The 27,456-nt window shown below is 40.7% G+C and overlaps 2 protein-coding genes across 14 annotated transcripts in view; one reads left to right on the top strand and one right to left on the bottom strand.

Annotated features, from left to right (window-relative positions):
- The window catches only part of shisal1 (shisa like 1), a 267,217-nt gene extending 245,554 nt beyond the window's left edge, over positions 1 to 21,663 (top strand). Inside the window, exons 5-7 of one of the 3 annotated variants that reach the window (XM_062981950.1) lie at positions 11,624 to 11,812; positions 13,853 to 14,021; positions 16,488 to 21,663. In XM_062981950.1, the coding sequence (XP_062838020.1) occupies positions 11,624 to 11,687 (64 nt within the window). In that variant the 3' untranslated portion in view covers positions 11,688 to 11,812; positions 13,853 to 14,021; positions 16,488 to 21,663. Of the gene's footprint in view, positions 1 to 11,166; positions 11,304 to 11,623; positions 11,813 to 13,852; positions 14,022 to 16,487 lie in introns of those variants that run through there. The other 2 variants (XM_062981949.1, XM_062981951.1) reach the window with 2 other exon arrangements.
- parvg (parvin gamma) overlaps positions 1 to 27,456 on the bottom strand; it is a 53,627-nt gene that overhangs the window by 17,012 nt on the left and 9,159 nt on the right. For 8 of the 11 annotated variants that reach the window (XM_062981939.1, XM_016993938.2, XM_062981940.1 and 5 more), the window contains 5 exons: positions 24,382 to 24,478; positions 23,891 to 23,955; positions 16,528 to 16,630; positions 14,520 to 14,660; positions 9,431 to 9,546 (listed from right to left, as the gene is read on the bottom strand). In XM_062981939.1, coding sequence (XP_062838009.1) covers positions 9,431 to 9,546; positions 14,520 to 14,660; positions 16,528 to 16,630; positions 23,891 to 23,955; positions 24,382 to 24,460 — 504 coding nt within the window. In that variant the 5' untranslated portion in view covers positions 24,461 to 24,478. The remainder of the gene's footprint in view (positions 1 to 9,430; positions 9,547 to 14,519; positions 14,661 to 16,527; positions 16,631 to 23,890; positions 23,956 to 24,381; positions 24,479 to 27,456) is intronic. The other 3 variants (XM_062981941.1, XM_016993941.2, XM_016993940.2) reach the window with 1 other exon arrangement.

Genomic DNA, 27,456 nt, shown 5'->3' with positions numbered 1-27,456 from the left:
GGTCAAGAAGGTCCTCCATTGTGCATGTGGCAGGGCTCAGGCCGCATTGTAGTAAGTGGTTTGTGGTTTGCTCTTCTCCACACTTGTATATCGCAGACTCCAGTTTGTAGCCCCATGTCTTATGATTAGCTCTGCATCTCGTGGTGCCACAACACAGTCTGTTTAGCGCCTTCCAAGTTGCCCAGCCTTCTGTGTGCCCAGGAGGGAGTTTCTCATCCAAATTCAGATGATGGTTGAGGTTTCGGGTTTTGGCCTGCCACTTTTGGACTCTCGCTTGTTGAAGTGTTTCTGTGAGTATCTCTGTAGATCTTAGGAAGCTAATTCTTGATTAAGTTGTTGGCCTTCTTTGTAGACGGCTGATTCTCTCACACCAGAAGTGACTTGCAGCATGCAAACTAACAAACTAACAAACCAATGGACCTTTTCAGGACCAACTATGACAATATGTGGATAAAGTGGAAACAGTCTCTGGAAATACCTATAATCCCTATTCCCGCCACTGATTCAACCCCAGATACCTCCTTGGCTTTTAATGGTGTCAGCAGACACTGAACTGGGTTCTCAAACTTGCTTCTGAACAGATAGTGAGTCTGGGATCTGAATCCTTTTTTGTAAAGGAAATCAAACTGGCGTGCATTGTCTGAACAGCTGTTGGGTTTATTTGAGCAGAAACATACACACAACTTCATTAAGCAGCAAAACAGCAAAAACTAAAAATATGCATTCTCTGTAAATCTTGAAGTCAGCTGCTCACTTCGTATAGTTCCAAAGTGTCTGCCAATATTCTATGAATATTTGATATATCCATTCAGGTGATAACTTAATTTTGATACCTAACAATTGATTACAATATTTAATATTTAATTTATTGTCAAGGACAGAACGCCACAAGATCAAAGATAACAGAGTTTATTGGATTTACAGAACTCAAAATGCCCGTAAAATACAAGGGCCAGGCAACATTAGCCTCAAAAAGCAAAAAGGGGCAAGAAAAACGTTCAAAAGATAAACCAAATTAAACCGGAGTTTAATCCGGGTAAAATCAAAACAGCTTGCTTCAGCTTGGGAACAAACTAAACAGAAGCTGGGAAACAAAGAGTTCAAAAGAATGTAACTAATTGGCAGCAGATGCCTCTCTGCTGCCAATGCTATGTTTTGAGTAACTTAGAAGTCACTCCTACACACAGCAGGCAAACTTCCAATACAAACACATCAGTCGAGGATTGAAGCAGTAGAGTAGTCCCAGTTCTTTCCGAAGGTCGATAGGCAGAAGCAGACGTTTGCAGTTTCCCAAGTCCAGAAGGAGAATCCAAGCCCGTAGTCAGTTCAGTCCGTAAATCCAGAGAAGCAGATGGCGTCCGTCAAGAAGACGACGGAAGGTCAAAGCTATTGAGATTAAGCAGAGGTTTGCACAAACAAAAGCCCACACAATTTCTCCCGCCGTCTGAACCCAAATTCCAAAACAACTTACGTAATCAGCACACTAAACACACCCGTCTTCAGGAAAACGTCCCACACAGATCCCAAGCGTTTGTCCAGATTACCTTGCCCAACGCAATTTGCAATTGCTCCCAAGCCCCATTTTATGCCAGTTACAAATCCTCATCACTATCAGCTGCCCTCCTTAACCCGGGCGTTTCCTCATCACTTTCCTCATCAGAGCTGGAACACCTCTGACTACGCCCCACAGCATCCCCAGCTGTGGATCCCGTCCCATCCCTCCAGCTTGTCCATGGGTCTAGTCCTGAAGGTCCCCAATCATCTTCCATCCCATTATTGCCAGTGGCACCCAATTCCTCCCTTACCCGAGTCCAATCCATTTCATCTTCTTCCGAGCTAGCCAGCTCTTCCTCCATTCTCTCCGTAAACCCCTCAAAAGACTCTTCGTCAGATGGTTCTGCAAAGATATCTCGCAGCCTCTTTCTTTCTCGCTCCTCGAGAGTATCTGACTCTCGAGGAGTCTTACGCCCACGCCTGCCAGTAGCAGAGCCATGAGGCTCAATCATAACACTATCCCCTCTCACAAAGGCCTCCTCCCCCGAAGGCGGAGAGGTGGCAGTGATATCCTCTGCTATAGCACCACGACGACTGGAGGTATCCAATTTCAATAGCGAACGATGGAACACTGGATGGACCTTTAAACTAGACGGTAGACGCAAACGAAACGCAACGGAAGAAATCTTTTTAACGATAGGAAAGGGACCCAAATACCGAGGCGCAAACTTTCCCCCAGCCTGTTTAATATACTTGGAAGACAACCACACCAAATCCCCTTCTTCCAACTCCTCCCCTGCCTGCCTGCGGCGGTCGGCCTGAGTCTTTTGTGTTGCCTTGGCTTCCAACAGTAAGTGTCGGGCAACATCATGCAGCGCAGCCATTTCTGAGGAGCGGTACACAGGGTCAGAGGAGACCACATTGGTCGACGGCGCCACACCTCCCCGTGGGTGAAAACCATAAGTCAGTTCAAACGGCGTATGCTGACTAGACGTGTGCACCGCATTGTTGTAAGCGAACTCCGCCACCGGTAACCATTTCACCCAAGCAGTGGGTTGATCTAAACAAAAACAACGTAAATATTGCTCTAAGAGCCCATTAACCCGTTCCGACTGGCCATCCGTTTGAGGATGAAACGCTGAAGAGACGTTTAACTTAGTACCTAAGCACTCATGGAAGTGTTTCCAAAAGCGTGACACAAATTGTGGAGCCCTATCCGAAATAATCACCTCAGGAGCTCCGTGCAAGCGATAGATGTGCTTAGTAAACAATAACGCCAACGTAGGGGCCGCCGGAATGGTCGAACAAGGAATAAAGTGAGCCAGTTTGCTAAATAAATCCACCACCACCCAAATACAAGTATAACCCCCAGACTTAGGCAAATCCGAAATGAAATCCATGGAAATGATTTGCCATGGCCTCTCAGGAACAGGTAGAGACGACAACAACCCTCTAGGGCGCCCAACAGGCGTCTTACTCTGCTGGCAAACAGCACAGCTGTCACTAAAACGCAGAATGTCTTGCCGCATCTTCGGCCACCAGTAGCTCCTGGTGATGAGCTGCACGGTCTTGAATCTGCCAAAGTGCCCAGCCATGGGTTCGTCATGGTGGGCTCTAATCACCTCCAACCTGAGGGCCCCCACTGGTACATAGACCTGCCCCCTGCGTACCAACACTCCGTTTTGATCTTGCAGGTGAGGCAGTATTGTACGGTTACCTGCTGACAACAGCATGAGTTGTTCCTGAGTCCACACATCTTCTCTCTGAGCCTCAATGATCTGATCATGTAACCCAAGCTCATTGTCTACAACACACAGAGAGGCAGTAGGCAAGATGGTCTGACATACTACCTCATTGGTCTTAAACTCCGGCTTGCGGGACAAGGCATCGGCCCGCAAGTTAGCCTTCCCTTCCACGAATTGCACCTTGAAGTTAAACCTGGAGAAAAACAAAGCCCATCGGATTTGACGCTGGTTTAACTTTTTAGCTGTTTGCAAGTGCTCCAAATTCTTGTGATCAGACCGGACCACGATTTGGTGCCGCGCCCCTTCTAGCCAGTGCCGCCACACCTCAAACGCCACCTTAATCGCCAACAACTCCTTCTCCCATATGGTATAGTTCTGCTCAAATGGTGTTAGTTGCCGCGAGTAAAATCCACAGGGACGCAAGGTCCCTGAGGAATCTCTTTGAGACAATACAGCCCCCAACGCGTAACTAGAAGCGTCCGCTTCTACCACGAACGGTTTGTCAACATCAGGATGTGTTAGTATGTTGTCTGACTGAAAGCTAGACTTCAATTGCAAGAACGCATCGTGAGCTTCCCGCCCCCACACAAATGGCTGTTTTTTACGCAGGAGCTGCGTCAAAGGCACCGTGAGCTTGGCAAAATTTGGGATAAACTCCCGGTAGTAGTTAGCGAACCCTAAGAACCTTTGCACATCCTTCTTAGGCTTGAGCTCCTGCCATGAGTTGACGGCGTCAACCTTATGTGGGTCCATTTTAAGTTCCCTACCTGACACTACATGACCTAGGAACTCCACTTCAGGCACATGAAAGACGCACTTGGAAGCCTTGGCGAAGAGCCCATTAGCCCGCAGACGGTGCAGAACCTGCTTGACATGCTGACGATGTTCTTTCTCGTCCTTAGAAAAAATCAAGATATCATCCAAATAGATCACCACAAATTGGTCAATTAGGTCCCTAAACACATCGTTTATGAACCTCTGGAAGACCGCAGGCGCATTGCAAAGTCCGAAAGGCATGACTCGGAACTCGTGGCATCCGAAACACGTGTTAAATGCCGTCTTCCATTCATCACCTTCCCGTATTCTGATTAAGTTATACGCCCCCCGCAGGTCAAGCTTGGTAAAGACCTTAGCCCCTTGCACCCTTGATAGCAGTTCCGATATTAAAGGTAGCGGGTACCTATCCCGAATGGTGTATTTATTAAGGATCCGATAGTCGCAAACCAACCTGAGGTCCCCAGTCTTTTTGGCAACAAAGAATACCGGCGCCGCAGTTGGAGAGCTAGATGGGCGAATAAACCCCTTGGCTAAATTCTCATCTAAGAACTCACGTAAAGCTTGCCTTTCCGGTACAGTCAAGGCGTATAGCCTTCCTGCTGGCAATCTCGCACCTTCCGCTAGTTTAATGGCGCAATCATACGGCCTGTGCGGCGGTAACTTGTCCGCTTCCTTTTTACAGAATACATCAGAGAACTCCCCATACTCAGCAGGCACTCCCTCCATATCAGGCTGAGTAGTGTTTAGAGTACAACATTCCTGCCTCTTTAAGGTTAGCTTACGCGTCACCCAGTCTACTTGTGGATTTACTACAGCTAGCCAATCCATCCCCAAGATCACATCGTATCTGGGCAGGCTCGTGATATCCCACACAAACGTTCCCGTTACTCCCTGCACTTCCCACATTACTGCTGAGGTCTCATGGTTAACCACCCCAGTCTCCAGCAGTCTCCCATCCGCTCCTTCCACCCACACGTCGCATGCCTTGCGCACTATAGGAATGCCATGCTTCCTAGCAAACTCAATATCCACATAAGAGACCGTAGCCCCTGAGTCCAGCAGTGCCAAAGTAGAAACAAGTTCCTTTCCCCCAACAGATAATGTAATGGGTACGAAAACATGCTTCCTCCCTTCAGTTGACTGCTTTAATAGCCCTAATGCGTTGGACTCACGCCGCACTAGGGCTGGCCTTTTCCCGAAAGCTGGGAAGGTTTCACATTACAGTTTTTGGCAAAATGCCCAGCATTCCCACAGTACAAACACAACCCCAGCTGCCTCCTACGGTTCTTTTCCTCTGTAGACAGCTTTTTAAAGACCCCAAGCTCCATAGGCTCTTCCCCCATTACCACAGGTGCCTTGGTTACATGCATAGGTGGCGCACACATTGCTTTCGAGTGCTTACGGGACTCAAACCTGGCGTCCAAACGCAGCACTTTAGCTACTAAGGCATCCCAATTTTCAGCCGGCTCCAAGCGTGCCAATTCGTCCTGGAGATAATCACTTAAACCGGCAGTAAACAAAAGCATGAATGCATTTTCCCCCCAGTCCAGCTGGTGGCGATACAAATTAAACTTATTTAAGTAATCCAAAACAGTCCCCTTTCCCTGTTTCAGCCGATACAGAGCCCACCCAGCATTCTCCGTACGGAGGGGATCCCCAAAAGTGTCAGTTAGAAGCTTCTTAAAATTATTCAAATTGTCCTTGACTGGGTCATTTCCCAAAATCAAATTGGTGGCCCATTGTCCTGCAGGACCAGTCAACAAACTCAAAATAAAAGCCACCTTGCTAGTGTCCGTAGGGTAAGCTTGAGCACTGAGCTGGGAAAAATAAAGCTCAACTTGTGCCAAAAAAGTTGGCAGTTTGCACCTGGATCCGTCAAAGCGTTCAGGGGTCAAAACATGTCCTTTAACAGAATGAGCTGCTTGAGTGGCGTTAAAAGCCATTTGTAATTGCTCAAATCTAGCCTTTAACTCATCCATCGTCTTCTTGACGAGATTTATTACTGCAGTAAAACTGTTTATGGGCGTTGGGCAATCTGTCAAGGACAGAACGCCACAAGATCAAAGATAACAGAGTTTATTGGATTTACAGAACTCAAAATGCCCGTAAAATACAAGGGCCAGGCAACATTAGCCTCAAAAAGCAAAAAGGGGCAAGAAAAACGTTCAAAAGATAAACCAGATTAAACCGGAGTTTAATCCGGGTAAAATCAAAACAGCTTGCTTCAGCTTGGGAACAAACTAAACAGAAGCTGGGAAACAAAGAGTTCAAAAGAATGTAACTAATTGGCAGCAGATGACTCTCTGCTGCCAATGCTATGTTTTGAGTAACTTAGAAGTCACTCCTACACACAGCAGGCAAACTTCCAATACAAACACATCAGTCGAGGATTGAAGCAGTAGAGTAGTCCCAGTTCTTTCCGAAGGTCGATAGGCAGAAGCAGACGTTTGCAGTTTCCCAAGTCCAGAAGGAGAATCCAAGCCCGTAGTCAGTTCAGTCCGTAAATCCAGAGAAGCAGATGGCGTCCGTCAAGAAGACGACGGAAGGTCAAAGCTATTGAGATTAAGCAGAGGTTTGCACAAACAAAAGCCCACACAATTTCTCCCGCCGTCTGAACCCAAATTCCAAAACAACTTACGTAATCAGCACACGAAACACACCCGTCTTCAGGAAAACGTCCCACACAGATCCCAAGCGTTTGTCCAGATTACCTTGCCCAACGCAATTTGCAATTGCTCCCAAGCCCCATTTTATGCCAGTTACAAATCCTCATCACTATCAGCTGCCCTCCTTAACCCGGGCGTTTCCTCATCACTTTCCTCATCAGAGCTGGAACACCTCTGACTACGCCCCACAGCATCCCCAGCTGTGGATCCCGTCCCATCCCTCCAGCTCGTCCATGGGTCTAGTCCTGAAGGTCCCCAATCATCTTCCATCCCATTATTGCCAGTGGCACCCAATTCCTCCCTTACCCGAGTCCAATCCATTTCATCTTCTTCCGAGCTAGCCAGCTCTTCCTCCATTCTCTCCGTAAACCCCTCAAAAGACTCTTCGTCAGATGGTTCTGCAAAGATATCTCGCAGCCTCTTTCTTTCTCGCTCCTCGAGAGTATCTGACTCTCGAGGAGTCTTACGCCCACGCCTGCCAGTAGCAGAGCCATGAGGCTCAATCATAACATTTATTTTGTGATAGTATTGACTGTGGGATGATATTTTGTATTGTCAGGAGAGAATACTTCTGGAACATGGCCATACAGCCCGGAAAACATACAACAACCCTGTGAACCCGGCCATGAAAGCCTTCAACAACATATTTTGTATTTGGGTTGTTGTATGTCTTTCGGGCTGTGTGGCCATGTTCCAGAAGTATTCTCTCCTGACGTTTCGCCCACATCTATGGCAGGCATCCTCAGAGGTTGTGAGGTATGGATAAACTAAGTAAGGAAAGGAAAGAATATATATCTGTGGAGAGTACAGGGTGTGGCAAGAGTCCTTTGTCACTGGGAAGCCAGTATTAATGTTTCAGTTAATCACCCTAATTAGCATTGGAAAGGTTTTGTCTCTTGCCTGGGGGCATCCTTTGTTCAGTCATTAGCTGGCTCTTCCGCTGCGCCTTTGGATAACCGAGCCCATAGCTATAGTAGTTGCACAGGCCATCTCTTTGACTTGAAACACTGCACTTTATTCCTCTGCCCCAAAGCATTTTAGAATATAACCTTGTATTTTAGTTCTAGTGGTCCCTCCAGGCCATCCTCTCCTCCATCCCAGTGGTCTTTTTTCTTTTCAGATTCATATGATATTTGAGTGATTACATTACTTTTGTTTATGTGATTGTTTAGTCAATTGTTATGTTTTGTTTTTGTTTTTAATTCTTATAGCGTTTTATAGTGTTTTCAGTGTTTTATTATACAATGTTTTATGCTGATTTTATATTGGAAACCGCCCTGAGTCCCTTTCGGGAGAGAGGGCAGTATACAAATAAACTTCTACTTGCTTACTTACTAGCTGTCCTCTACCCTCAGAGTGTTGGTTCAACAGAAAGGAAGAAACCATGAAAATGAACAAAATCTGGCTACCAGTATTAAAAAACTCTAAAATCAAAACAGTAGATGGGAACCAACACTCTGAGGGCAGAGGGCAGCTAATGACTGAACAAAGGATGCCCCAGGCAAGAGACAAAACCTTTCTAATGCTAATTAGGCTGATTAACTGAAACATTAATATTGGCTTCCCAGTGATAAAGGTCTCTTGCCACACCCTGGACTCTCCACAGATATATATTCTTTCCTTACTTAGTTTATCCATACCTCACAACCTCTGAGAATGCCTGCCATAGATGTGGGCGAAACGTCAGGAGAGAATACTTCTGGAACATGGCCACACAGCCCGAAAGACATACAACAACCCTGTGATCCCGGCCATGAAAGCCTTCGAGAACATATTTTGTATTTGTTTGCTGATATTGGAATACTTTTTAGCATTGGATGTGTCCTATATATGATGTTTAACAACTAAAAAGATTAAGAAAACCCCATGCCAACATCATCATGAAAAATTGAGGACCACTGCCTTTTGACAATTCAAAAAATCCATATTCAAAATGTGAGAGGAATATGTTGCATCCAACTATTGATCTTGAGAATGCCCCATACTGGACCTGTTGTGTTGCAACACTCACTGATTAAGTATAAGATAGCATGGAAAAATATAATGGGTGATTCAGTGCATGGAGGATGCCCAGGCTGAATCCATGGTCTCTGGTCTCTGAAAGCTTCAATGGATCTTGGACAGAACAAACATTCTCCCTTTTTTACATCAAGCAAAATCTCAGAGAGGTTGCTATGTCTACAGCATGGCAAACAAGAGGAGGTTGGGGAGTGAACCACTGGAGCAATTCTCATCTCAAACCATGATGGTTGAGGATCTCTTATCTAGAAACCCAACATCCAAAATCATCCACCTATGCTTTGTGTAAAAGATATCTATGCATTCTAAATGAATTTCATGTATAGACAGGTCTCATCTCCAGGATATCTCCAGGATATGCAAATATTCCCAAATCTGAGAAAATCCAAAAACCAAAACACATCTGGTCCCAACCTTTTTATAGAAGGGATACTTCACCTGTACCATAATAAGAAGGCTGCTATAAAGCAAACTGAAGAATCTTCTCCTTGCTCCACAACCCCTTCTCCCTGCTCCATAATTCATCACTGAGTCACCATTGGAAAAGATAGTTTTAGGGCATTTTAGCTGGGGAATGCTAGCTGTCATGCAAAAAAGGTAAAATGTCCAAATCCTGACTCTTCCCTTATTATAATAATGGAAATGTATCTAGTAACAAGATACGTCCAAGAGGGTAAAAATGTTCTGAACATCGGCAGAAATTGCAAAGAAAAAATGTTTGAAACTTACCTCTGTGATGATTATGTCCACTTTAACATTTGGAGGCAAAGCAAGGCTTGGCTTGAAGTGCTCAGCAAGGGCCACCAGAAGATGCAAGGTACTTAGCAAATCCTTCTTCAAGATGGCTAAAACCAAATCACAAAAATGCTGATTAAATATATGTCTAGCCTCTATTAATACTAGGGGTGCGCAAAACTTTGTTTATAACTTATTAGTCAGATCTAATTTGTTAGATTCATACATACGAAGCTGTTGGGGACTGGCCCGGAGAGGAAGTAAAGGAGAAAATTCCAAGAGAGCAATAAAACAAGCCTTTTATTGTTATCACAGCTATGATAAGGCAGAACAGCCGTAGACACCCATCTCAATGGGTCCGTACCATGCAAATGGCCGTCGCAAAAACATGTCGCAGCAAACAAAGAATATATACCTTTGGCTTATCTAAAATTGACCAATGGCATAAGTGATACCTTTGACCTCACTTGTTGAGTTCAAGCTAACTTTTGGTTTTGGAACTTTCTGGAGAAAGGCACCAGCTCACAGGAAGGGAGGGGCATATGCAGAGGCAAAGCCACATAGGCAAAAGTTTACTATTTTCTGGCTTATAGTCCCTTCAAAGTGCTATTTAGAATGGCCCCTGGGGTCTACCAGTGAAATAGTACTGTTAAGTTTATGTTGGTTAAAATTCTCTAAAATCAGTGGATGTGCAAATCTTTCTGAAACTTGGGGGTAATGATGCCGTAATTATGTTGTATCATTGAAAATAGAATTCAAGGAGATAGTTCTTGTAGTTTTTTTAATGTTGTTCATAAAAACTTTTTAAATTTCCCAGAAATCAGTAAATGAGTGAAACATTCTGAAACTGGGGGTGGGGGGAAGAACTGCAAATGTCTTCTACCATTGTAGCAAGTTACATCCCAATAGCTCTAAAATTGAGGGAGAATAGAACTAATTTCTCTGGACCCCCCCCCCCCAATTTAGTAATGAGAATTAAAACATTTCTTTCATTTATCATAGGTAAAGGTAAAGGTTTCCCCTGATGTTAAGTCCAGTTGTGACTGACTCTGGGGGTTGGTGCTCATCTCCATTTCTAAGCTGAAGAGCTGGTGTTGTCCATAGACATCTCCAGGTCATGTGGCCAGCATGACTGCATGGAGCGCCGTTACCTTCCCGCCAGAGCGGTACCTATTGATCTACTCATATTTGCATGTTTTCGAACTGCTAGGTTGGCAGGAGCTGCAGCTAACAGCGGGCGCTCATTCCGATCTGGGATTTGAACCTGGGGCCTTTTGGTCCGCCAGTTCAGCAGCTCAGCGCTTTAACACACTGTGCCACCAGGGACCCCATATCATACAAGTTGAATTAATAAATAATGAATTTATTACAACGGATTCACTTTCTCTTTTTAAAAAAAACTCTCTGTGTGCTTCCTCCAAACAAGGAGGGGTATGGGCATCTTCAGTTGAACCTTTAAATCTGGAAGCAGTTGGGAGGTACAAAAATACAGTCTTTTTACTGCAAATCCATCTTTGTGGGGTGCTCTGAGCAAAATGAAAGCGGAGGTGCTCCGCAGTGGATGGTTCTTTTCTAGTCTTGGGGTGCTGCAAAATCAGGCATTAGTTCAAGGAATGCCAACACTCTTCCATGCCATGTAGATAGATAGAATCTCTCAGAACAAAAAACTCCATATTCCAATCCCAAATTCTGTGCTAATCCATATTTTCTGTAACTCTTTCTCTCTTCAGCCAACAGATAGATGACTCTCTACCAAGTCTACATCCATGGATTCAACCATCCAAAGCTTGAAAATATTCACCCAAACAGCAAACTGTGATTTTGCCATTTATACAAGGGGCATCATTTTATTAGGCAAGTAAATATAATGAGACTTTGGTACAGATTTTGGTAATGCGAAGGATCCTGGAACCAAATCCCAAGGGTGTATGTGTGTGTTTGTGTGTGTGTGATTGTGTGTATTTACACACACATATGCATACACACATCATATAATATGACTTTAATTTATTAGATTTTAATGGGAAGAACACATTGGCTTTTTGTCCATCATAAAAATCAAGAATTTTGCCCTTATGCAATTGATATTAGGAAAAAACTTTATTTAGCAGACTTTTTGTTATTTTTTCCCCCTTCAGTTCGGCTTGATTCAGCCCTATGACCTCCTATCTCTTCTTTTTCTATTAGGTCCCATTTAGCTAGTTATTCTCTGCCTGCTCTGAATCTGGAAACTGGTGACACCTCAGATTAGAGTTTGCCAGCCTGAACTCAAGAGAAAGAATAGTGGCTCGGATAAGGAAGGAATCCAGTGGAGGATGCTCATTAGATAATGATAATTTCAAGAAACAAGAGAGAAGATTTCCAAAGTTCAAGACGGTGAGTGTCATAACCAATGTAGCTGCACAAAATGTCAGAGTGCAAGGAAAAATGCTATTCCTGGACCATAATTTATGGAACAGATTTGACCCTCAGAGGTTTGTTATTTGGTGAAGTATGTCAAGTAGGAGAGAAAGAAACCCAGAAAGACTAGTAGGAATAAATTTGTATATTTTAAGTGTTAAGCTTCAACATACATTAACTCTTAAAGCTATAACTGTGTGTATGTATACACTATGCTATACCACATTAGTTTGGAAGGGCCTCAGTGTGAAAACCCTCTTTCTGGCTGTTTGAAGACAGATTGTCACAGAAGGGGTGTGAGCATTTTGTTCTGGGATTTTTACCAAGGACTCATTGCAGATATACTGTATGTTGCTTTATTCAGTTCCACTGTAGTCTTGAAGAATTTTCTCCTTTACATCATTTCCCAAAGTAAAAAAGAAACAACGAGGAAAGTGAGGTGAGTCTTGTAGTCATTCTGTGCCCTACGCAAGATCATTTTTTAAAAGAGAAAGATATATATTGCTCCGAAATGCTTTTTGGGAGGCATAGGAGACATTCTCACAACCTGCCTCACCTTGCCTTCTCACTACCTATTGCTAAAAATGTATGTCTGCTCAATTTCTGTTAAAAAGGTCCTCTCCTGGATCTAAAATTGCCTAGGAAGCCATAATACCTATGTCCTTAAGCAGAGGGCCGGTCCACAATCCTTCAGACTGCTGAGGGACCGAATTATCATTTGAAAAAAATACAAACAAATTCCTATGCATACTGCACATGACTTATTTGTAGTGCAACAACAACAACAACGAAAGAATACAATATTTAAAAATGAAAACAATTTTAACCAACATAAACCTATTAGGATTTCAATGGAAAGTGTGGGCCTGCTACTGGCCAATGAAATAGTCAAGTTAATTAGGATTGTTGTTGTGTGCCTTCAAGTCATGTCAAACTTTGGCCGAGCCTAAGTCTAAAATTAATTATTTATTTACTGCATTTATTTACTACATTTATATCCCACCCTTCTCACCCCGAAGGGGACTCAGAGCAGCTGTATGTACATACAATATATTATATTATTAGCATAACACAATATTGGCATTATATATTACTATATTGAACTATACCACTGTACTATTATAGAATATGTAATATATAACATATAATTAATATTATTATATGGTATTACTATTAGTATTATATTGTATAACATAAGAAAAAGGCCTTCAACGATTAACTATTAGGTTGAACTATCTGCCCATCCAACTACAGGTCCTTTCTGCCACTACTATTTTGCACTTTATTGAGAAATCTACCTCTCCCATTTGATATATTTTGCACTTTGGCCCAGATCCTTGTTTTACTCTTCTGCTTTTAATATCTTATGTTATATGTTGATTATTATGATGGTTTTATTGATATTGATGTTTTATTGTTGGTATAATTGTTTATCATTTTATTGTTGTATGTTTTCGGGCTTGGTCCCCATGTAAGCCGCTCCGAGTCCCCATTGGGGAGATGGGGCGGGGAATAAAAATAAAGTTATTATTATTATTATTATTATTATTATTATTATTATTATTATTATCAATATTATATGTATCTACAATATATATTGTATGATTAAAACTGATATAAAAATATTATATTATAAAACTGAGGGTGGGGGCCAGGTAAATGACCTTGGAGGGCCGCATCCAGCCCCCGGGCCTTAGTTTGGGGACCCCTGTCCTAGAGAGTGGACTTTTGCGAGGTGACTGCAGTGGGGAGATTGTGTGTGTGTGTGTGTGTGTGTCAGGAGCAACCGGAGTTGCTTCTGGAGTGAGAGAATTGGCCGTCTGCAAGGACGTTGCCCAGGGGATGCCCGGATGTTTTGATGTTTTACCATCCTTGTGGGAGGCTTCTCTCATATCCCCACATGGAACTGGAGCTGATAGAGGAAGCTCATCCGCGCTCTCCCCGGGTGGGATTCAAACCTGGCAGCTTTTCAGGTCAGCAACCCAACCTTCATGTCACGAGGCTTTTATCCCCTAGGCCATCGGAGGCTCCCTTTGCAGAGATGAGCCGGTAGGACTCAGGTTTCCCATTACAGTTGAACTAGTGCTCAGTAAGAACATGATGTCCAAAATTCACAATCTGTGGTCTCCCTTTGGCTCTATCAACCCCACCAGGCTGGTTGACCAGATTGGATTGAAGATGACAGGTATACTGAAACTCATTCCCAACATAAAGAATTTCTAGATGAACCTTTTGAATGAACAATCGATGTATCATTTTAGAATAAAGCTCTGCTATTATACATCTTTCCAACCTTGGTCTTTTTACTCACACAAAACACAGAGATACCTAGCAGACCAAACAAAATGACATGCTTGTCGATCTCCCCCTTTCAGCTCCCTTGCCTTCATTTCAATTAGGTTCGCTATTAGCCACTGTTTTGCATATCCCAGCACATATGTATGTTGTTAAAATGTAAAATAACAGAATTCCTGGGACTTCTAGCAATGGGTGCACTTACACAGTTCTATGTGTCTTAGTCAGAAAACATTTGATTAGCAGATTTCAAATGTTGAAAAATATGCCATTATAGACTCATTTAAGCCTTCCAAGGTTTCTTGGGGGTAATAGGCTGCTAACCCTCCATGGCTGCCCACCCCTGGTATACATGAACATCTTCTTTGTGCTTGGCATCTCTACATACCGTCCACACTCCACTTCAGTTCACTTTCTTCTAGTTTTAAACACGTGCTCACAGTTTCTAGAATAGTTGCAAGTTTGAGCCGTTGCTTCATTTCTGTCAGGGCAAGCTTCTCTGCTTTCAAAGTTAGGGATCCAAGTTTCTCTGGAATAGAGAGAGAGAAGAAGAAGAAGAATTGGAAGAAGAAGAGGAAGAAGAAGAAGAAGAAGAAGAAGAAGAAGAAGAAGAAGAAGAAGAGGAAGAAGAAGAGGAAGAGGAGGAAGAAGAAGAGGAAGAGGAGGAAGAAGAAGAGGAAGAAGAAGAAGAGGAGGAGGAGGAGGAGGAGGAGGAGGAGGAGGAGGAGGAGGAGGAGGAGGAGGAGGAGGAGGAGGAAAATGATTATGAGGATTATTATTATGATTTTTGTTCCTGGGTTATAAATATCATTTCCTAATTGGGTCTATCATAAAAACAGGAGGAAAAAGTTTATTAAACTGCACAAAACTTTATTTTTGTGGGATATCCTGCAGCACAATTTGCTATAGTTTTTCAATTAATATCTCATAAAATCTCAACCAATTCAGCATCGTTTGTGGCAACCACAAAAACAAAAGTTTCTGGAGTATAACAATGACTTTCTAAGTAAGTATGATTACCAGGGAAGGAATCCCACTGACGCATCGCAGCACACCAAAATACTTGGAAGTTACTCTGGACCATGCTCTGACTTCATCAAGCGAAAAGTGGGTGCTGAAATAATACAAATAATACAAAAGCTGACTGGCACAACCTAAGGATCACACCCAGATACAGTGAAGACTGTATCTTGCGCTTTGCTGCTCTGCTAATACAAATGCCCAGTGTGGAACACATCTCACCACGTCAAAACAGTGGATGTGGCTCTTAATAAGATATGCCATATTATTACAGGATGTCTATGCCCTACACCACTGGAGAAATTATACTGTTTAGATGAAATCCGCTGGGAAGTAGCAGCCAATAACGAAAGGACCAAGGCAGTGACATCTCCAGCCCATACCCAGTTCAGATATCAGCCAGCACGCCAAAGCCTTAAATCAAGAAATAGTTTTCTAAGATCCACAGAGATACTCGCAGGAACACCTCAGCAAGCGAGAGTCCAAAAGTGGCAGGCTAAAACCCAGAACCTCAATCAAGGGCTCATACCAAATGAAAGATTCCCTCCTGGGCACACAGAAGACTGGGTGACTTGGAAGGGAGTGAACAGATTGTTCTCTGGGACCATAAGATGCAGAGCTAATCTTAAGAAATGGGGCTTCAAAGTGGAGTCCACAACATGTGCATGTGGAGAAGAGCAAACCACAGTCCACCTACTACAATGCAGCCTGAGCCCTGACACATGCACAATTGAGGACCTTCTCACAGTGACAGGAAAGGCACTCCAAGTGGCCAGCTTCTGGTCAAAGGAAATCTAGCATAATGCCAAGTCTTTAACTTTGTTTGTGTTTTTAAAAACACATTATGACCGTACCCTCAATTCACTTCTGACACAATAAATGAATAAATGTTGCACAATTAAAAAGGAAAAAAACTTTCAAATCAGGAATAGAAAAAGATTCAAGTTTTGTTACAAAGTGTAATTATGACCCACTAATTTCTTGCTGAAATCTTTCCATGGAGGTCTGACAAAAAGTAGGTCTTGTTTTCATTTGTACACAATAACTATCACCAGAGGTGCATATTGAATTTTAATTGCTAAGAGCCAATTTGGGAGACTATTTTTACTTTGAAGCAGAGGAAAAATATAACAGCCAATTAAGAGGAAATTGAGTGGGTCTGAAATGGTACAAATGTGAGAAGTCATTGAAACAGGTGCTCTTTGAGCAGTGGTGTTTCCAGGGGGAGCTTTTACTATGTATTCTTCCTGGCTTAGTAACTGAGTTCAGTTATCGCTTTTTGATTGTAATCCTCCCATGTTTCTTCACTTTTGATTATGTTTTTCTCTTCATTCAGGAGCACAGTCAGAACTCAACAACAAGGAGAAATAGCTTACCTAAGAGATGGTGAAGAACTAACCCATCATATAGGTCTTGTTCTAAGCTTCTCACCACAATGTGTTCATGCTGCAGCGTTGTGTTAATCCATTCTAGTAAAACCTATGTGAAAACAAAATTGCTGTGAATTGTTTTGAGTTTTAGCTTCAGTGGTCTAAGGTGAATGTGAAAGAATAAAAGACAAAGAGTCGGCTATAAAAAGAGAGCATTCTAATCTGGTGGTAAGTATTCATAGCAACATCTTTGGAGAAATGACATCGCAAAGGACAACATTCGGCTGATAAATATGTAATAGTTTTCAATTTTAAAAATGCTATAAATAAAGTAATGCAAGAATAAATTACAATAAATAAATATGTAGAGTTCAAATCATTACTTTTGGGGAGAGGAGAATAAAAGTTCCACAATCGCTTAGCCAGGTGGCTCCTTTTTTAAATAAGAGTTAAGGTACAACAACAATAATAATAATAATAATAATAATAATAATAATAATAATAATAATAATAGCTTTATTTATACCCATACTGACCCATACAATACCCATACTGACCGGTTTATACACTGACGCATTTTTAAAACTAACATTTCAAGACTTATACATTATATATTGTTGATTCTAGTGTCATTCTGTACTTCAGCATTATGAATATGTGATCCATTTTAAAAATGGTTCAAAAGTCATTACAAAACTGGGGGGTGCTGGTATTTTGTTTCTAAGATGTTTCTAAAAAATAGTTTATGAAAAAATTGTTACTATAATGAGAGTAATGGAATTTTGTTACTGTTTCATTATAGTACTTGCACATAATTACGATAATTGGGGAAACTTCAGAGGCTCCTTTCGCCCTCATTTTTAAAGCTATTGGAGTGAAACTTACTAAAATGGTAGAACCCATTGACCACTGTTAGCCCAACAAATTTCAGAACATTTCACTTATCCACAGATTTTTGGGGAATTTTCAACGTTTTTATAAACAACATTATTTTAAAAACTGCAAGAGGTAGCTACTTGAATTTTATCTACAATGCACAAGATAACCAAGACATCAATCCAGAGAAGTTTCAGAAAAAAATCACAGATATACAGATTTTGGGGGATTTTTAAAAGTTTAGACAAAAACCCTCCCCCACTAAAAAAAAAAAAAGCAACAACAGCAATTCCCTTGAATGTCTGTCTGTCTTTAGGTTACACAAGCACATAACTTCAACTTAGCACAGATTTATACTATTAATTATTAATTCTCTCACACCAGGAGTGACTTGCAGTTTCTCAAGTCATTCCTGACACACACAAAAAACATGGACAAGTGAAGTTTAGAACCCTGGTCTTCCAGTATCCTAGTCCAACATGAAAATCTTGAATCTCAAGATGAGCAAAAGGTGGTAAATAAATAAATGAAATATAGTAGAGTCTCACTTATCCAAGATAAACGGGCCAGCAGAACCTTGGATAAGTGAAAACCTTGGATAATAAGGAGAAATTAAGAAAAAAGCCTATTAAACATAAAATTACATGACGATTTTACAAATTAAGCACCAAAACATCATGTTTTACAAGAAATTGACAGAAAAAGCAGTTCAATACACAGTAATGTTATGTAGTAATTATTGTATTTATGAATTTAGCACCAAAACATTGCAACATTTACTACAAAAACAATGACTACTAAAAGGCAGACTGCCTTGGATAATACAGAACCTTGGATAAGTGAAGTTTGGATAAGTGAGACTCTACTGTAACAACTAAATAAATAACCCACTCAAACCACTTCACCACTCTGGCTGTCTTTGTGTTAGTATTTCCTTGATTTTACATTCCTAGGAACCCATGGATCACTATGGTTTCATCAATATGTTACTGAGAAAATGTGGTCTAATTTGTCCTCTGAGTTGCTGAAACTTCCTGACAGGTTCTTGGCATGGTAAAGATCCAGTTCTCACTTAAACTGGCTGAATGAAAATGGGAGCTCATGTGAATAAAATGGGAGCTCATGTGGGCCTGGGCTGTGGCGCAGGCGGGAGAGCAAGCCAGCTGCAACCAGCTGCAATGAATCACTCTGACCAGGAGGTCATGAGTTCGAGGCCCGCTCGGAGCCATGTTTGTCTTGTCTTTGTTCTATGTTAAAAGGCATTGAATGTTTGCCTATACGTGTAATGTGATCCGCCTTGAGTCCCCCTTCGGGGTGAGAAGGGCGGAATATAAATGCTGTAAATAAATAAATAAATATCGCACTACTCCATGCATAGCCTAGGCCTGAACCCCTTACCCTGACATTTAGGGTGATGTCATTCTTCTTCTTTTTCTCAAAACAAGCTGATATTTAAGAAGAGAGAGGTTATAACTTGTGATGGATGCTAAGTTTACGAGAATGGAATTTGCAGTTTCTTTTGCCTCCTGTGTTGAATTAAGAGGCAGGGGAAATTACAAACTTAATGTTCCCCTGCTGACATTTCCTGCTCAAGAGCCTCTTTTTTCCTATTAATCCTTACCAACCACCACTTTTCCCATTGCTTATTGTGTGTATGTGAACGAGTGAGAGAGAGAAGACAGACAGACAGAAGACAGATAAACAGACAGAAGATTGGAGAAGGTGACAAGCCCCAAGTGGGGCTCAAATTCGAAGAGTCCAGAGCAAGGTTTAAATAGTTGCTACATGTTCATCAACATTCAAATCACACTGGGCTCATTTCTCTCCACGTACAGAATATAATAATATATCATCAGTCTCAGTTTAATATGAAATATTAAACAGTAATAGAGTGCTGTTTATGCACAGGTCATCTTTCTGTAAATCTTTAATACACCATGCCGTGTCTAACATAAAACAAGGAGCTTCAGGCACAGGAGATGTCCTTTATGGACACAGTTTCATCAAGTCACACAGAATCAGAATTTGTTGCCGCAGGGTTATCTGATGCATAGTGCTCTTTTTTCCCCATAGGAATCTGGCAAATATTTTGTGAGAAATGCCACAAATCTCCAGAAATATCCAATAGGAAGCAAAGTCGAGGGAAAGAAAATGGTAGAATCCCATCTTTGTCATTGTCCTATGATGCAATGATTATTACAAGCCAACCGTTAATTAGAGTAAAATATATGATTAAAAATTGGAAGAATTTAAGAATAAATCAGGACTATTTGTTAACATCAAAAAGTCAGAGATACTATGTCTTAATACCCCACCAAGAGAACAATTGGAGATTAGGAAAACATCAGGCTTAAGATTAGGATTAAAGAAGTTAAAATATTTAGGAATATGGATATATAAGGAGCCCCGGTGGCGAAGTGTGTTAAAGCACTGAGCTGCTGAACTTACAGACCGAAAGGTCCCAGGTTCAAGCCCCAGGAGCGGGAGGAGCGGCCGCTGTTAGCTCCAGCTTCTGCCAACCTAGCAGTTCGAAAACATGCCAATGTGAGTAGATCAATAGGTACTGCTCCGGCGGGAAGGTAACGGCACTCCATGCAATCATGCCGGCCACATGACCTATGGATAACGCCGACTCTTCGGCTTAGAAATGGAAATGAGCACCAACCCCCAAAGTCAGACATGACTGGACTTAATGTCAGGGGAAACCTTTACCTTTACCTATGGATATATAAAAACCCGAAGAGTATAGTCGAGGAGAATTAGAAACAAAAATGGAAAGCAATAGAGAAACAATTTAAGAATTGGGGAGGGAAAATATTACCAAGAGTGGACAGAATAAGGGCACTAAAAATGTTTATAATACCAAAATTGATACAGTAGAGTCTCACTAATCCAAGCCTCGCTTATCCAAGCCTCTGGATAATCCAAGCCATTTTTGTAGTCAATGTTTTCAATATATCATGATATTTTGGTGCTAAATTTGTAAATACAGTAATTACCACATAACATTACTGTGTATTGAACTACTTTTGCTGTCAAATTTGTTGTATAACATGGAGTTTTGGTGCTTAATTTGTAAAATCATAACCTAATGTGATGTTTAATAGGCTTTTCCTTAATCCCTCCTTATTATCCAAGATATTCGCTTATCCAAGCTTCTGCCGGCCCGTTTAGCTTGGATAAGTGAGACTCTACTGTATATTTATTCCAAACATTATCAAACACAGTAGATAGGAAGACACTAAAGACATGGGATAAAAGAATAAGAAAATGGGCAGTCGGAGGAAAAAGGCCCAGAATAAGGGACAAATGGTTAAATGCAAAAGAGGAAGAGGGAGGCTGGGGGATTCCAAGTTTAGAAGTCTATCACAATGCATTTCAAATCCAAAGATTGTTGGAAATACAGTATACTTAAAAAAATGGGCAAATATGGAGAAGATAATAAATAATACCAAAGAAAAAGAAATAATATTTAGGAAATGAAGTAGGAGAGCAGAATTTGAGGAACCCTTTAAAGGAACAATAAAAGTATGGGGGGGGGGGGGGGAAAGAAAGAAGAAGTTAAGTCCAGGCAATGAGAATAAGATTGCAACTATAAGGCAAATTAATTACAATAATAATGAAATTATAGGCAAAACATTGAGATCAATTGAAAGTGGAGGGAAAAGGTTAGTGGAGGATTTGTATACAGTAGATGGAGACCCTGTAGAACAAAAAGAAATTCAGAATTAGATAGGATCAGGGAATTGGATTCAAAGCTGGGCTATAAGACAGGAAATGTTTATTCGGATGGAAAAAATTAGAGAACAGGATAGTCCATTTGAGAAGGTGATTAGAAAATGTTTGAGAGAGGAAAAGAAGGTGTCAGGAGATCTGTACGAACAATATAATGGTAAAAGAAGAAATAATAGAGAAAACTTTCCAAACATGGAGAATGGACATGGAAATTGAGGGGGAAGACATACAAAGGGAAATAAGTAATATAGCAAAAGAAAAGTACAATGTATTAAGGGACGCAAGAAGGAAAATGTTACAAAAATGGTACAGAACTCCTGCACAACTTTCACGTTTTTTACCAGGGATGAAAGACAGGTGTTGGCATGGTTGTGAACAAAGAGGGGTGTTTAATCACATAATATGGGAATGCGATCGAGTGCAAGGATACTGGAGAATGATTGAAGGAGAAATCAATAGAATGCTAAATGTACAAATAGTAATAGTTAATAGAAATGTACTACATGCAAGGATAACAGAAGTGAAGAATATGGTTGACAAATTAATAGCGTGTGCACAAATTGTTTTAGTGAGGGGTTGGAAAGCTAAAAACATAATGAATTGGTATAAGTATATAGTTGATAACAAATTGCAAATGGAACAATATAAATAAAATTGAAAAAGGTTGCAATAATCAAGTGGATGCAGGAACCAGTTAAGAACTATTTAGAGAATGTGCTAAGATGTGGAGTGGAAAAAATTGAGATCGATATTTCGAATGTAATTTCTGTAGTCTGCTGTATAAATTGTATGTACAAGGAGGGGAGGGTGAGAGTGAGATAAAACAATAAAGCAACAATATATATGGGAATGCCTATATGATAAATCATTTACACTTTGTTTGTTTATTGAATTATGTACCTCTATTGCACAATAATAGGGAAAGTGCCAGATACTGAAAAGAAAGGGGGAGGGGAACAGAAGGTGAAAGAAAAAAACATGAGAGTATTTTGCTTGTCATATTACACAGATATTCCTTTTTTAAATTAATGAATAAAACATGGCTATTGTATAGTAGCCATGTCCCAGGACCAAAAAGTTCCAGGTTCAAATCCGGGGAGCGGAATGAACACCCGCTGTTAGCTCCAGCTCCTGCCAACCTAACCATTTGAAAACATGCAAATGTGAGTAGATCAATAGGTACCGCTTCAGCAGGAAGGTAACAGCGCTCCATGCAGTCATGCCGGCCACATGACCTTGGAGATGTCTATGGACAACGCCAGCTCTTCGGCTTAGAAATGGAGATGAGCACCAACCCCCGAGTCGGTCACGACTGGACTTAACGTCAGGGGAAACCTTTACCTTTATTGTATAGTAGACTTAAAGGACTTTATCATAGGCATGTTATCATTTATAGTGGATGCATTCCATTGAAAACCTTCCATATCACACTACTCCTCATTGGCACAATTGCACTGATTCACCAATCCATGGAGAGGATATGTGATAAAGTCCTAGCTGTGTAATAATTATGGTTTTGCTTATTCACTTTTTAAAGATCTCATCACATGAATGAGATCCCACAGGATGATTTGCCACCAATGGTGAATCAGCACCTCACCTGCAACTTATGCTTCCCTATGCCACATGGAGAAGCATTGCCACCCCGGGATGGCCCTGAAGTTTTCTACAGAAAATGAGAAGACTCTCGTGTTCTGAGGGAATACTCTTGTGCTGATTTCAAGACACTTCCTCCACAGAGCCCTGACAGAAGTCACCATATGATGGCATATGGAAGTGTTCTGAAAGTGTCCTAGGACGCTTAATTCATGTGATGAGGCTATAAGGGGTATATAGGCAAGATCTTGCTTTTAATTCCTGAAATAATTCCTCTATATAGGGCTGCCTTTGAAGATAGATTGGAAGCTGCAAGTGGTTCAGAGATCAACAAGATTACTAACTGGAGCACTGTACAGTTAGTAATCTGGCTGCTGATCTCTGCACCACTTGCAGCTTCCAATCTATTTTCAAAGGCAGCCCTGTGCCGTAGCGCCTGGGGCTATAACTCTTAGCGAAAGAGGCATGGATGTGACTGTTCTGCCTCTGAAGAAGTGGGTTTATATCCCATACTTCTATCCCCCCCTTCTTTCTGCGTTCTTTCTTTTTTGTCCTGAAAAAGACTCACTTTTTTGAATCCTATATTGTATCAATCTACTTGATTCTCACTCATGGGAAAGACAATGTGCCAATCAGAAATTAAGCAATATCTCAAAAACCCGTTCTACCATTCAGACTGCAGTGAAAATTGATCTGAAGAGCCAGTGTTAAGTAATATGTGATTCTTGGGTTTCAATCGAACATATTGAAGTTCAAGCCCTTGCGTCACTCAGGCCTAAAATTCACTTGGTACCTATGGGCCAGTCACTCTCACCTACCTCACTAAATTGCTCTAATAAAATGGAGAAGTGTCTGTAGCTCACAGGAAGAATGACAGGATATAAACATGATTCATCCAGCGAACAAATGGGGTCACGTCCCTGAGAAAGAGGCACTTTGTCAGAGAGCAAGTGACACCTTTCACAATGGTGCAACTGCTACCACTTCCTGAGCTTGGCTTGAGAAGAAACATTAAGCTGCCTCATAAAAATGTTCTACAAGTATTATTAATTTTTTGTAAAAGGGGTCCTTGGAATTGTTATTTCATATTTGGGGTGGGGGTATTGTTTTGCTATAAAAAAAAATACATGCAATCTAACGAAAACCAGTAAAACTGCACTACCGTATGTAGGGCTTCCAATTTAGGATCATTCCGAGAACTTGGGTTGATGTATTTCCTCTTTTCTCCTAAAACAGAAGTAAATGAACACCATTTCAGACCCTGGTAAGAAGTACCGTTCATTCAGCAGAATGACAGTTCAAGCGCAGTCATTTTCTAGCACTTTAGATTCCCCTTGAGGATGGCCAACAGAAGGCAGATTTTTAAGACGACAGATTTGCCAGGACTTCTCAATAGAATAATAGCTAAAGTCAAAACACTTCCTAAAAGTATTTGAAAAAGAAAATGTTTTAGCCTCTCAAACGCCTCATTCATTAAATTGGAATTGGTGATATTTCAAATGTCATATAAGATTTGTATTCCTGAGAGCCAACTGGAAATAATGAAGTCAAATGACTCATAAGGGACTCCGTTAAATATAGGGAAAATACTGGGCAAAAGCATCATTTTCTCCTTGGCTGCATTTTCTTCATAGCAGACATTAGACTACATACCTAGAACAATGTCGTCCTCTGGAGGCAGCTGATGAATTGCAACAAACTCTGGGGAAACTTTGAGAAAGCCTTGCTCCATGGTTTTTGTGTACGTCCTCTAGAACAAAAGACACTTTGATTTACTTCTTCTGGAAGACTTAACAAGATGATATAGACAAGAAAAATGGATGACAGTGCGGACCAGATATTATGAGTTCTCAGAGAACAGAAAATGCTAGCATTGCCTTTATACAATTTTTTGTCCCATTAAACTCCTAAGTATAACAAAGAGTTTTCATGTCTGTATCATAGACCTGCTAAGTCTCAATACCCTGAAGACTTGGTTAGTACTTGAATGGGAGACTGCTAAGGAATAACAGGTGTTGTAGGATACATTTCCTAGAAAGCCCATGAAAACACACCATGGCATCTTCCTTACCTAAGGAAAAGGTAAAAGTAAATGTTTCCCCTGACGATAAGTCCATGTCTGACTTATCTAATTTGGATGGCTTAAGATAATAGATTCCAATGGTCTCATTTTTAATATTTGTTTCAGTCAAGTGGGAGCCTATGAGGCACATTGCTTGACTGTTAACAACTTCAAACTGAGCTCACTCTGGCAAAGCTAAAATGAAGAAAGCATTTCACACCAGGTTCACCGATCAAAAATTTCACAAAATCCTGAAGGAGCTACATTTTAATTCAGAAAAGCAATGGAGGAAAGTTTTTTAAAAAATAACTTCCCCATACTGCTGCACTGGTACAATATGAATCAGGCTTTAATACCCTTGTCTCATGTCAGTTTTGCTTTGAGTAGAAGGAAAGGAAGGAACAAAAAAATTATAGCTTTTGCTCTTTTTTGCTCTCCTGGAGCTCCCTAGTCAGCTCTAGCATAATTTGTTAGAAATACATGCTACAGCAGAGCTTTCCAAACTTTTATGGTGGTAACATCCTTTTTAGACATGCATCCTTTCTTCATAAGTTTATGCAGCTTTACTGGCAAAATGGAGGTTAAACCAACTCCTTATAAGATAGATGATAGATAGATAGATAGATAGATAGATAGATAGATAGATAGATAGATAGATAGATAATGTATGTTTCATATAATCTTCACTGTATACATAAGTTTGGATGTTTTCCTTTACACTTACTGTATATACTCGAGTATAAGCCGACACGAATATAAGCCGAGGCACCTAATTTTACCAGAAAAAACTGGGATAACTTATTGACTTGAGCATAAGCCGAGGTGGGAAATGCAGCAGCTACGGGTAAATTTCAAAATAAAAATAGATACCAATAAAATTTTATTAATCGAAGCATCAGTAGGTTAAATATTTTTGAACATTTACCATAGTTCAAAGAAAAACAATAAACTAGCTCTATAAGTGGAAAAGTAGGGGCAACAAAAACAATATGGTATCAACAATAACCTAATAATAACAATAATAATAGTAATAATAATAACTTAAAAAACTTCATTTGGATCCCACCCTATCTCCCCATGGGGACTCAGGCTGGCTTCCAACATAATAAAAGACAAACATTCAATGCTTATATAAACAATGCAGAGCTAGATATAGATCTATAATTATAGATTCTAATTTCACATATGCATTTCCCCCCGAAATGTTTGCAAATCCCTTGTGTGTGTGTGTGCATTTCCCCTACAATATTTGCAAGCCATATATATATATATATATATATATATATATATATATATATATATACACATACATACATACACACACACACACACACACACACATATATAAATTCATATCTATCTAGACATGTCTATATATATATTTGTGTGTTCATTCTCCCCCGTAATATTTCCAAACCCTATATATAGGTAGGTAAGAATATATTCATATCTATCCAGACATCTCTCATTATATAGATATTTGCAGAGACTTGCAAACATATGAGGGTAAATTCATATATAAAAATAATGTATATGTATGGCTACAGATACACAGGTACATGTATAAAGGATTTGCAAAGACCTGCAAACATGAGGGGAAATTCATATATAAAATTAATGTATATAGATAGATACACATATAAAGGTACATAGAGATGGCAAAAGCTTGCAAGGGGTTAATGCCTATATATCTGTAGGAGAGTTTAACAAATATTTCAGGGGGAAATGCTTTCCTAAGATTAATGAATATATTTTTTTCTTCTGCCTGACTTGCAAGGGTGTCTCTCTTTTCAAAACATTCCCTTGATTAAGAGCGAGGGAGGCTTTGCAAAAGTAAACACACTGATAAGGGAGAAGAGAGAAATAGATAACATATTGCAAGCAATAGCCTGCAGGCTCCGTTGCTGGCCTTGACCTTGACCCGATTATAAGCCGGGGGAGGCTTTTTCAGCTCATAAATAAGGGCTGAAAAACTCGGCTTATCTTCGAGTATATATGGTATGTACTACAGTTGATTCTTGTGTAGTTTCCTCTATAGCCAGCCACTCTACGGGGTTCATCACAAACATCATTGTCGACAGATTTTCCTTTCTTAATTAGAAACTTATCAATTTTAGTAGCAATTACTGCAACACATTATGCAAATAATAAAAGCTATAACAGTACCTAAACTTGAACAGCACCAGATCTTTGTTAGTCGGGGCAGGGGGTGGCATTTGTCATGCAACACGCCTAATGACTACAGAAAACATTAGTGTGTCCTGACACACATTTGGAAAGTTCTGTGTTATGAGGCTTTACAATGCAGCAATGCACCAGGAGGCTTTACAATGCAGCAATGCATGAGCATTTATTAAAATTCCATCAAATGTAAATCTGTCTATTTTTTTTTAAAAAAAGAATGGTAAGATATACGATCTGAGCACATGGATGCTCCATTTACTGTTTCATGCTTCCCATTCTCTTAGGGCCCATCCAGACAGATCCAAATGCTGATTGATATCAGGATGGCATTTAGCCACACACACACACACACCCTGGGAAATCCCTGGTTTTGGAGGGCTTGTGGGGACTTAAACTCATGCCAAAGCACTTTGGCACAGGTTTAAGTCCTGTCTGGAAATGGTCTTAGTGGTGGGAAGTTATAGAGCAATTTTTTCACAAGG

This window comes from Anolis carolinensis, chromosome 5 (assembly GCF_035594765.1).
Source record: "Anolis carolinensis isolate JA03-04 chromosome 5, rAnoCar3.1.pri, whole genome shotgun sequence".
In the NCBI taxonomy this organism is placed as follows: domain Eukaryota; kingdom Metazoa; phylum Chordata; class Lepidosauria; order Squamata; family Dactyloidae; genus Anolis; species Anolis carolinensis.
This window is presented reverse-complemented; position numbering and strand designations above follow the sequence as displayed.